At 38.8% G+C, this 12,696-nt stretch overlaps 1 protein-coding gene and 1 long non-coding RNA gene across 17 annotated transcripts in view; both read right to left on the reverse strand.

The window, feature by feature from the left end:
- Positions 1–12,696, reverse strand: part of LOC111251664 (uncharacterized) — a 49,049-nt gene that overhangs the window by 25,457 nt on the left and 10,896 nt on the right. For 6 of the 15 annotated variants that reach the window (XM_086990169.1, XM_086990166.1, XM_086990171.1 and 3 more), the window contains exons 3-4: positions 12,180–12,231; positions 9,891–9,963 (exon numbers count right to left, since the gene is read on the reverse strand). The exons of 8 other annotated variants lie outside the window; for them this stretch is intronic. In XM_086990169.1, the coding sequence (XP_086846295.1) occupies positions 9,891–9,893 (3 nt within the window). In that variant the 5' untranslated portion in view covers positions 9,894–9,963; positions 12,180–12,231. The remainder of the gene's footprint in view (positions 1–9,890; positions 9,964–12,179; positions 12,232–12,696) is intronic. One more of the 15 variants, XM_086990167.1, reaches the window with a different exon arrangement.
- On the reverse strand, positions 2,759–9,884 carry LOC147755579 (uncharacterized). Of its 2 annotated transcripts, none has more exons than XR_015328414.1 (3): positions 9,626–9,884; positions 4,284–4,332; positions 2,759–2,773 (listed from the first exon to the last, which is right to left on the reverse strand). It is a non-coding gene; the product is annotated as an uncharacterized LOC147755579 (long non-coding RNA). The 2 variants fall into 2 exon arrangements; XR_015328413.1 differs by lacking the exon at positions 2,759–2,773 and adding an exon at positions 2,792–3,930.

The raw sequence follows: 12,696 nt of genomic DNA on the forward strand, positions 1-12,696 counted from the left end.
AAGGTCCTGAATTCTAGTTAAATTTTTGTTATCTGTTAAACACTGTCGAAGCAAAAAACTTCAACGAAAACAAATGGACAAACATGTAGATGGATATATAAAGTTAACATTCGACCTTCTGGCAGCCATTTTAAATGTATTTGAACAACTTTTCTGATCAATTTAACGACGTTTCAAGTCGAAACGTCCCTACGACTGCGATGAATGAACGCATTCGAGCATTGCTATATATGTAGACGTCACTCGGATAAATAAAGTAATTGTGTAATCTAAATGCGTTTGTTATACATTGACTATTGCGATTATTTAAATCGCGAACAATTACTAAGTGGAACGACTATTGGGTACATATATCTTTGGTCTACTTTATTTTCAATCATATAATCAGTTTACTGAAATTACATCTGTAATGTCAGTAATGCTATTAATACGCTAGAGTAAAATGCACGGCGAAAACAAAAAACTATAAACATTCTTTGATAGTTTTATAAGATCCGCCTGTGAAGACGGTGCTAGAAATAACTACAGCATTTCACCTGTCTCATATAATGTATTCATTTTATCTGATATTAAATTTCTTTCATTCGAAGCATTCTACGAAATTTTCGAAGTACCTCTATCAACAACTAGCGCAGGGGAAAAAAATGGAACAGGGCTCTTCAGGCTGGACTAGAAGAATCATTTCAGCTTTCAGTTTTGTCGCTTCGAATAAGTTTACTGGCTAGCACTACTATGGCCACAACTACTAAACATATCATTTTCGTTAATCGAAAGAACCGCAGGCCGAATAAATGACTTCCTATATATATATATACGGACGTTGTCTAGCATGCTTCGTTGGCGTAAATTTATTGAAATAACAATCATATAATATTATATGAGAGTACTAAGATCGTTATCGAACGCATATGATAAATAAGAAGCATCATTAGCTTTTACTTTACCGTCATAAAACTGCATTAGAATTAGACCAAAAAATTTTTGCCCGCCACAACAGTTTCCACCAGCCAGCCCCCTAATCACCTTCGTATTATCAGTTTTACGCGCGAAAGCCGAAAAGTGATTATATGGTACGTATTTTAGGGCGTTATCGTTGCTATTTACCTTCCTGATCCTATACCAAGCATATACTACACCGCGAACTGATATCATCACCGTAGATGCTAGATCTCTGACGTGATCTCTTATTATCCGACCCGGCGCCCGACCTAATCGTATTTTTCCCGTTCCGTCTAACACGACGTATGCACCGATTTATCGCTTGGGCATAGGTTTTTGTCTGGCCACTACGGCCGGAACAGATTTTTATAGCAAGATACTTTGTATTGTAATTTTCTATTACTGTGCCTTTTCAGTGCATTGTAGCTTGACAACTGTAGGAAAATAAGTGGCTCGTAACAGCTACTTACTTTCGTTCGGCGGCTTTACATCCCATTAGACGAGACGCAACGAATTGTTCCTAGACTTGTCACTCTATTACGATCCAATGGTAGCGACTTGTTATACAGCATGGCGGTATGCAATAATTTGAAATGGCTTCATTGTACATAACAATACAATGATACTGGTAAATGGGACGAAGCTCATCCATCTTTCAAACGGACTGTTACTATTATCACTAGAGTTTTGGCATTACAATGTTGTTTTCAGGCGGCTTTCTATAGCGAACGGTATCGGGTCAGACTAATAATATTAGTGGTTTTTGTAGAAATGCGGAACAGACGTGGCATCTAAACAAGGCAAGATTTGTAGATCTGCCGCTTTAAGGCGCCAAAGAATTGCTCGAAAGGCCGTCTGCTTTCGCACGCGGCGATAAAGTGGCAAGGTAATACCAGCTAGCATTATTGAAATGTTTCCTTCGCTCATTAGCCATTGTGTTGATGTCTGGTGTTCAATAAAGTTTTGACATTATCGACTAAGGCCAATACGTTTCACCGTGATTTTGTTCGTTTCCGAAAGGGGCCGAAAGTCTAACGTCGTCGTTAGCGGAAAATTTAGGAAGGGAAAGGACGTTAAACGCTCTCAACGATTAAATACGTCATGGCGTCTGCGTTTTGTTCGTGCACGATAGGTAATATCGTATTTTCTACTAATTTTTTAACTCATTCATATTTTGATTTGTTTTTGCAACAACGAATTTCGACTACATCTGCCATTTAATCGTCTAACAGTTGCTTTCTTTTGTAATTGTATTGATAATAAATGCCACAATATTTAGTCAGCTCAGTAACGGCAGACAATTGTACTAAGTGAACGTATCATCTCGAACGCATGAGCGAGCACCGGTTGACTGCATCAGGAAGACTCACGTCAGATTAGAGTGGATTTTAGGAAGAGTCGCAGTCATCAGCGTGACTCTAATGTATCTTATGAACATTTCAAGCCGAATTTGTTTCGGCACCTCGGCAAGACCCGTGCGTTTGAAGAGCGGAAACAGCTTAGAGACATGTGGGATAGGTATTGATAGAAGCGTCACAATCCCCTTCGCGTGTGTTGTTGATAATTAAACATTAGTCAGCTTCAATTTACGATTTTATAATTCGTTCATAATTCTACGTAACTGTATAATTGATCGTCTTGTACAGGTAGAAGCGAACCTATCTGAACTCGAGAGGCGTTTCCGGCTGCTGAACTTTGAAATTAATCCGGTGCCGTCATTTCTGCTATTACAGTTGCTTACGTACCTGTCAGGTGAACGTAGCGATACGGAATAGAAAAAGGCATGTCTACGCATTCGCCATTGTATGAATGAATACTGTCTGTTGCTTAACTTCTGCAAAATATTAAAGTTTGAAATAGTTAGGGTTCAAGAGATCAATTAATCGTTTGGCTAGTTAAATAATTTATAATGAATTTGAGAGAACTTAAGCGAGGGATCAAAACACCTATGATTGAAGGAAAACATTCTAGGATCTTTAGAAAAATTGGAAATTGAGCAACAGTTTCCATTCCAGAAACCTTTTCTGCTTACTATCGAATAATCAGTTCCGTTTTTTCTACTCAGACCTGGAAAATTTTTAAAGACAGCTCGCTTGACGGTAGCGGTTGTTGTTGTTTCGGTCGGTATACAGAGGGCAACTCCGTTAAAATAGGAACCCAAGTGAGCTCCAAGGGTGAGGAAAAAGATTCAGATGTTAATAGTTTGATACCAGTCTCCTGTCATAGACAGATTCCTAGAAATAATGTATTTACCTTTAAAGCGATATACATTTTTTTCTATAAATATCTATTTACTTTTAGGTTCTTAGAGAGTATGGCTACCTCCTCATAGATATTGTTTCATTCCGTGGGTATTTATACGGACTATGGAGACTTCGATCGCCTGGTGAATATCGGGCTCGAATGGTTAATTTCTCAGGTAGCAAAGTTGTTGTATGAACAGTTTGGCTATTTTCAACATATTGCAGATCGAATCGTTCGATTAGTGGACAACCACAATTTTCTCCTTACGCCACAAGCAAATGTATAATTGTGAAGGTTCATTAGACAACTAGCAAATATCACCAGTCTTCACAATGGATTACATGTCCAAACCCAGTGTTAAAACAAACTCCAAAACTATTTCTACATCCGTGCTCATAGAGCAACTGAATGAGAGAGACCAAGTGTAATGACTGCGTTAAGTGAAACGAACAGAAAAGGATTTTATGTGATCCGCATCTAACTTTTATTCTATTGAGTGACGACAAGACCGCCTGCCGTGAAGCAAACCCGCCTAAAGTCGCTGAAGCAATATGAAGAGAAATCGAGTCTTCAATCAAGTCAGAAAGTGAGTCGACGCAAGGTTTGGCGAATATCACCCAAGACAGAATCCAGTTGTTTACATCGCTCAGGTGCTTTTTTGATCCAAAATTTTCATAAAATTGCATAAAAGAATTTAATACTTCATCAAAATGTAAATATTTTAAACTCCTGTCAGATGTGAATCCTCTGAAACAGTAATCAATCCAGACCGTAAATACATGAACCCTCAGAATACCATATGGCCAAAGTCAAGGGTTTTTAATCGCGGCTAACTCCCAGTCTCTACTTGCCGTATATTGAATCACTTAGAACCTGAATCGTAAAATATGGCTACGAGTCATCCAAGAAGGGGCCTACGGCATCACTGAGTCTACTTAAACTCCTGGGCGAAACACAAAAAAATTGGTGAAGTTGGACTTCAGTACATTTTTTTAGGGTAGAGACACCCTACGTATAATTTGGTACATTCTTTTCTAATAACAATTTTTGTTCAAAGTCATGTATCAAAGGGTTAGCGGATGAGAAAGACACAAACTTACAGAGTTATTGTCTACCGCTTCAAGAGCTTGAGGATGCCACTTGAATCAACTGAAATGGCAGAAGTCACATAAAAACATGTTAATCAAATACTATAATTGATTTCTATAGTATAATTAGATATCCATGTATTAATGATAATATAAATCGATCTCTTTTTTTTTGTGTATCAAAACGGCCCGTAAAATGATATGAAACAGGGAAGATTGTATAGTCGGCAACGATTGATCCTAATAGAACTGATCCACCTTAGATCAATCTGAAGCTTACCGATTCTGTGAACCCCCATAGGTGAATGCATGCAAACCTTTTCTGCTATGAATACTACATAGACAGTGGAAAAACTTAATTTTGAAGATTAAATATCCTCCGTATCATTATGCGATAAATTGAAAGTTTCTTTCCAAAATATTTGTCAAGAAACATGCTAATAGTTGCTTTGGCGCTGTTATACACACTAATCCTGATTATTCTGAATACAAAGTAAGAGAAAAATGCTAATTGAAAGTTACTTTGGGTCAGTCTTTGAGCTGCCTTGTAAGATACATATTTGTATGGGAGACACCCATACAGGCTTAAAGATGTCGAGGGATCGCAACGTTAATTTACATTATGCTGAATCTGGAAAAATAAAAATAACATCAGTAGTATAGAATGACGCTATGCCATTATTTACTAGCACACGTTTAACGTATGATCCGAATAGAGCTTTTCTCAAACCTACGTTGTATTCGAATAAAATGTTCTTAGTTTTAACTGGCTTCGCACCAGAAAAAAAATCAGTAGGTCTTTTTTCGAACGTGAACACCAGGAAAGGCCCAATTACGAAGCCTGACCTCTCGAATTTGCTACTACAACCTGAAGTTCGCTGAGCAAGCGATCGATGGGAGAGGAGTACAGAAAGGAGAAAAACTGCCACCATCTTGCTACGCTGAGGCTGTCACTGGACGCTTGAAACATTGTCGTCGACGTGGCTTTCCCAAAGATCGAAAGCGCCTCATCGATCATTATCGGCGTACATCGTACCTCTGAACACGAAAAATCAGTGGTTATGTCAGAGTTCCTCTCGCGATTCAGCCGGCATATCCGGATTTTGATGAGGCGCACGCTGATTAGATTGATGAAATTGGCCGCCTATTTGCAGCTGACCCGTTAGTTATCTTAAATCCGCTGTGCTTAAACAGGTGCAACCAACGAGTCTTACCGAGATTTCAAGATAACTCAGCGATTTACACAGGCTTACAATGATCTACATATTTCATTGCTCATGGATGCATCGTTTCAAGGTTAAGAACGGGGAGAAATCCTGAGATTTTGCGGTCCGTTGCGAAAGTTTTATCCCTTTTCCCAACTGGCTATCGCGACCTTTTGTGTGAACGATACTTCCGAGGTTCAAAGGCTAAATTCATTTAGCAATGTACCCACTTACTGGCGTCATTAGACTCATAACAGGGATATGATCATTTTTCTTTGTTTGGTAGCTATGTCGGCCACGAAAAAATGTATATGATAGATTTGTACAAGCCAATGATAAGTTATTACTTTGTAGAGTTGATGTCAATTGCCGCTATTTTGTAGTAAATGTAATTATTTTCTCTCCATGTATGTAAATATTTAATCAAATGAAGTTTGCAAGGGTCGATTCCTTATTCATGCACTTCGTTTCGAGTTCCTGTATAAACAATCTAAAGCATCCTTGTAGTCTTAGATTTAATACGCGAAAGCCAGCCTGGTAATTTTTGTCCTGTGGTCTGGACAACCTAAGATGCCATCGAACTCGAGGCAATTCACATACACACAACGATACATAACGCCATATATCGATTGCATCACTACAAGGTGAATAAAGCTGTGAAGACTACCTTGAAGAAACTATTAGCACAAAGCTTGGCCTTTCGCTGTTGAAAACACGGCAGATATCACTGGCACTATACGTTATATATATACAATAACATATCATTAGCAAAGGAAGTATGCGAGTCCCATTATATGATGTCCTTTTATGTTTCGAGTTTTACGTTCAGTATCGGCGCAAGGCATTCCATCAAACAAACGGCTGGCTAATTTTTGCCACGAAACGAAGTCTGCCTTTAGCCGGGTTCGAACCCACACCACAACGTGTTCCTGTTATTAGTACCCAAATAGGTTACCCACTGAACTATCACGATGTTCCGGTAAATTATGTTCAATCAACGTTAATAAATCGCCTATCCGGAATTTATCCCGCGTGTTCAGCGCTCGTTTCTCTTGGATAAAACCATCTCGTTCTAATAGCGGAGAAAATAACATATAGATAGCTCAAGTGCAAAATATTAGTTTGTCCAGCATTCAATGCTCTACCGAAGCCGACGCACTTTCGTGTGAGCGGGAGTGGCTGTTCGTGATGGAACAGTGACAGTTTTAGTTCCTTAATATCCGTGAATCTAAGAGTTACGGAAACACGCACGAAAATGGTGCAAGGACTCATGCGTACGCGTTGCAGCAATCAGTTAGCGATATGTCTCTGGTTGTTATGGGTATTTGCTCATTACTTTTAGCGAAATGCAGGCAGGCGGAGATCGGAGTAATCCAGAGCTTAGGTTCGTATCTGGAACGTTGGAGAGGACGGGCGTTCTTTACATAATCCGATACCCAGAAAGAACGACTTATTTTCGTTTAGCTTATTGATGTTGATGTTTATAGTGGAACAGAGGTTTGTAACGCGTACATACGCTGTTGTGCTTGAGCTGATAGCAGGTACAAGTTAATAACAGACAGCAAGTGTGCTAAAACGCGAATATTAGCAAGTGCTTTCCAGCGTTTAGATGACTGGCATCACTTTCACGTTTACTAGAACAGAAATGCAACTTCAATTCGCGTAATAAACCGTCAAATCGCTACAATAATTACAGACTAAGCGACGCAGCAGAGTACGAATAACCGTCGAACGTAAAATACACACACCCCAACTCACCGAAGTGGATCGTTTTTTTTCAAAACGATCTAATTACGTCAGTTAAAATTGCCGCACCGTCATCTTCAACAATACAAGAGAAGGCCAGAAATAACAATAATAGCAACAATAAACAATTAGGATAACAAAGCAAATAAACTACACAACAGTTCCAACATTGCATTTCATACAAAATAAAGAAAGGAAAAATGTGTGGGACGTAAAATCGTCTCTTCAGTTAGTGGAAACTATTGCTCGAGGTCGCAAGGCTCCAACTGTTGCTCCAGGCAAGCAAGCCAAACAAAGGCCTCACTCCTACTCTGAAGCAGCCTGGTTAGAATACGGACGGTATCGCTCTAGTTGAGGAAGTGTTTTGCAGACACTGGTCTATAATCACTGGCAAAGGATGACGAGGTTTTGCATAATTATAAGCTTTTATGGTAATGATGGTTGGACGAAACGATGACGAATTGCCGGAAGGAGTTCTAATCGCCGTTACGAGAGACAGAGCGGTCCCCTCAAAGGTAGCAAGAATCATTTGGTTGCTCAAGGCAGTCTTCGCGTGTTTGCGTACGTGTGAGAAAAAAAAAAGTCTTTTCAGCTGATAGGCACTGTGTTTTGAAGGAGTCTCCTGTATATTGCTACGAATCGCTCCTATGAAGCTGAAGTTCTGTAGCAAACGAAGTGGACGATGATTCGTCCAAGCACATGTGTGGCAGTAGCGAATTCGATGTTCTTCTCTTGCTGAATGGGGAAAAGCATTCATTTCTCTAATCCAGTTACGATCAACTGTAGCAATTTGTTTTTCCAGAATAATAATAATAGCAACAATAACAATGATTATAGTAAACAGATAAAAATGTCTATTGCAGAAGCACATTTATCGCACACACAAAACAAGAATAAACTGCTACATACATCTGATAGCGATATCATGATCACACTATACGGTTAAGGGCCTATAGTGTGCTTATATATTCGAATGTAAAGCGAATGCCTTATTTACTATCTGATTATCCTGTAATGTAAACTCGGTCAGCGGATCACACCCAATGCGTGGTCTGCGCGCGGTAGCCATATGTGATTTCCAGCTCATTTCTGTGTTGCGGTCTTTACGAACTTTGACAGGATCAGCTTTATATACAGCTCTCTTTGAAGCTTAGTCGATTTAGAATAGTAGGTTATCTACCAGCTCCACAAAACAGCAGTTATTTAGCCATATTCTTCCTCTTGGCTTAAGCCTAAATTTACGAAAAACACACTTCGTGAATTAAGCAAAGTCTCGTAGAAACCAAGTGCTTAGAAGGTCAAGCAAATAAATGCTGAGACAGAAATTGCGGTATTTCAATATACATTGCGTACAATGTGAGAGTACAATTCAAGAAAGCTGTATTATTTATCTGTAATCTAAGTGTTTTCAGCAGCGCCTTTAGCCTAACGGTGATAGAATAGCGGTGATCGATAACTTTGGAAAAGCGTACATTTTTCGGTACCCTATACTGTAACGTACGGATCGCTTAAAGACACTAGCGTGTAAGTCGCTCCTATTTTTTTCATCGATATTTCTTGCAACGTTGGTCGGTAATAACGTCAACACCTTGCTACTTAATGTCGAGCCACATTTGCGAAAGCTGAGCAACAAGACACCAGAATTAATTCCTACGTTTGCCTTAATAAATACAATTGTATTGCCTTTAATAAATAACAAAAAACAAATTATAATAGCACGATCTGTTAGCCCCTGCATCATTATGACAAACTTCGCTTGAAGGGAACGTCCTAACGCGTTTTGCAACGCCATCATTAATCCTAGCCATCAACGTGGTTAAAGACGATCTATGCAAGAGCATTTGGCTTCTCCTACAGCGCTCATTTATAAACACATGGAAAATATGATTTCAGTTGCTATCTATAGTAATGCAAACAGCCAAATCTCGATCTACTACCAACAGTAGTTTGTATAGCAGTGGAAAAATTCCGCTTTAATATAACTGTCACAGACACAAAGGCCTGAGCTCTCGTGACGAACGATACGAAATCTTTGTATGACATATGTATATATATATATATATATGGGGTAGTGTTAAATAACTTGAATTGCGGAAAAGTAATTGTTCATCGTAACGGGTATGCGTTTATTTGCTACTCCGGATACTAATAAAGGCCAATACATCCAACACGGTTTAGATCCTGGGCTTCGAAATTTACCAAACAGATTCAGAAATCTATTAACGGGCTACCACGTAGTTATTACTAGACAATTACTTGCAGACAGAACGAGGAATATTTCGAAAATAAGTGGTTTAGATCCAGAGTTGAACCTATACACGCTAGGGATGTGGTCGTATTTAATAAACGCCATTGTCAAGAATGCCACTTCTAGCACAAGCAAAAAAGAAATCGTTGGAATACCTGTCTGTTTTTGCTTAAATCCAGAACTGGGAAAAAGGTCTTTTCGATTCAGACGCGCTATCCTGTACCTCCAGGCACTGAGCGCGATTACGCTCCTCGGTTATGATAAGGGCACAAATCAAGTAAAACGGGAAATTTAAAGCCAAAAGGCAAAACGATGCTTTATGCCACAGCATTTACGGGCAACAAAGCGCGAATTGCGTAAAGAAACCGCTGGGGGACAATGTTCAAATGCAATCGATCAGGTTCGTATAACTGTACCAACCATCACATAATCCGCCCTTAATGGCCACGATAATCAGCACAAGGTACTGTGCTTCGACACAACGAATCGCCTGCTGCAAAAGCAAATGAGACGTGAAAGATAACAGTTTAATCTATATTAGTCAACATAGGGAATGCCAAAAAAATACTAATATTTCTCTTGTTAATTGATGTCATAAAAATATTTTCCTTTTACTTGCGATTGGGGCAATCCGTTTTGCACATAAATGGAATCGGTCAATGTTGTTTCAGCTGGGAGAACAGTATTTGATTATATTGTATTGTTGTATCTCACCCTGTTTCCTTGCCGGAATCCTTTGCACCCATCTAAATAACATACTATCCATAGAAGTGATTTACTTGATAATTTCTTTGATTTCAACTTAAAGTTTTATCTCTTAGCTTAATCAGTGCGTGTCATACTGTATGCGACAATTGTCGTAATATCTATATTTAGTTAAATTATCAGAGTCTAGCTGACAACGGGCCAGACAAGCGGTGCGTGTCGGTGGTACCAGGGAAGTTAACGGTTAAATTGCCTCCGCCTGTAGTTATCTACAATGGTCTCAATAAAAGAACACACCCCTCTACCCGTGTGATGTAAAACGATTGAGAAAGAGTTGGGTGCAACAGGATGCCATCGAACGTGTTTACAGAATGGTAATTCAGTTGTTTAATTAATAAACCACAATCAATACCCACAGCATTTTATGTATTTAGAAAAAGCTCATAAACAGCTGAGGTGAAGACAAGGCGAGAGATAGTAAGCATGATTCATCAACAGCCATTGATCAGTCAGATCCATAAATGTATTATAGAAAAATATTAAAAAAAATATATGACACCTGAAGGATATGACACGAAGGAAAACGAGATATATTAAGGAAGAGATCTATCATATATATTTAGAGGCTATTACTATGATCGTGGCAATAACGTTGCACCTGGCAACGGGCTAATTTGATTAATTCTTTTTGCTGTCCACGCACTTTATCTGGCTTTGAAACATCAAACTGTTGATGAAAGCACCAGATGATTGCACATTCACGTGTATCCTATCTTATATATATATATATATAGCACCGCTCCTTCTGTTTTTTATAGGCCGAGTAAACGTTTTCCCTAAGGGGAACTGCGACTCTGATTTATTGTCATATAAAGATATAGATAGACTGAGGGGTCGTTTATGGGAAGTACGCAAAAATACAATTTAAAGCCTTTGCATTGCAAAAAGAAGACCGGCCAAACCCGCTGATAATTTCATCTTCGGCCGCAAAGGAACCAGTTGAAATACTCATTCGAATCATCTACGGATATTCTGCATATATGGCTGTACTCTACGCATATATATATCCGTAAGAATACGGTTTTATGCTATACGAGTGCAGCGGAACAAACAAAAGTAAAGTTTTTTTCCCTATAACACAAAATGCAAAAGAAAACACCAAGCTGAAGGTATAGTTTCGCGTGCTTAACACCATTAGCTAAGGAGTATAGTGAGTCCTCTGTGTGAGTGATGCACTACAAATTAATAGGATTCGTTCGCAGCCAACTAGTGTCCATAATTGCCCGCCAGAGATTGTAAACGCCGTCCGGTTTGTTGCAATAGAAAAGAAAGACTTATCCAATAAATGTATGCACATGCTGGATACGCTCCGACACAAACGTACAGATGTGCCTGTTGTTATGGCCTTGTCATTTCTTGTCATTTTTTGTGCTACGCTTCTGGATCTTCCTATCCCGGGCCTGATTTTCAGCTCGCTTCAGCCAGAATTATCGAAACTTTTTAACTGTATATTAAATCAGAACTCATGTTAGAAAATCTAACACCTATTAAGACGTCATCGTACGATGCCTTTGGCTATGTATCTATTACCTGGGCGATTGAGTAGAACCAGGTTTGAATGCAAAGGGTCTTCAAGTACCAAGAAGTTCTTGAGTTGTAACTGTCAAGTCGACCATCCTAATGATCTCGTGAATTGTACTGTCGTTGACGAGCTTTTTATATGGCTTTTCTGCAGTAACTGCAAATGGCGAGGCTTCTTTTCGTTTTGATGATATAAAGTCTGCCTGGTCTTTGGTAACTGGGTAAGTTTTGAGCGAAAAATGTAGGTGTACGGACGAACACATGGGTATATATAGGACTATCCAACAGATCGGAATGAAATTGATTCGCTTGTATATAATACAAGTTGCGTCTAAATAAAAATGGATAATGGCAAAATATCGTGACCGTAACGCCTTTTGTGGACTTAAACGCAGTCGCTGTTCATTTCAAATTTTTACTCACTTTTTAGTCGTACCGATCACCAGTCATTTTCAGCACTTTTTTTCTCTAAAACCTGAAAATAATAACCGCTATTAATATAATAATAACCGAAAATAGTAACTCGAAAGTGATATATGTTTAGGTCGCTCGCACATGCTGTACACCATTTATATAATATTTCATTGCAAATAATCAATCTCTTGGCAAGATCTCTTCTGATCAGAGATCTGATCCGCGTTTTTGCGCCGTTTTACCGTATTGCCGAAAGACATGTTCTGTTGAATACGCTGTCTATTTACAACTTTGGCATTGTCTAGTAGGGAAATATAATGAGCTATAGAACATTACCCTATTTTATCTTTTATATGGCGCCTTTATGAGAAAGGTGCATGAAGTTTTTTAGGACATGATCATATATACAATAAGTCTAGTTCAAACCAGAACGGAAATATTCATGGAACTGGTCGATATTTCTTAGCAAAGATTTTGTGGTCGAAAAAGGACTAAAAATGGTTTTTATTCTTTATTTATATATATA

This window comes from Varroa destructor, unplaced genomic scaffold, assembly GCF_002443255.2.
Source record: "Varroa destructor unplaced genomic scaffold, Vdes_3.0 BEIS01000005.1, whole genome shotgun sequence".
In the NCBI taxonomy this organism is placed as follows: Eukaryota; Metazoa; Arthropoda; class Arachnida; order Mesostigmata; family Varroidae; genus Varroa; species Varroa destructor.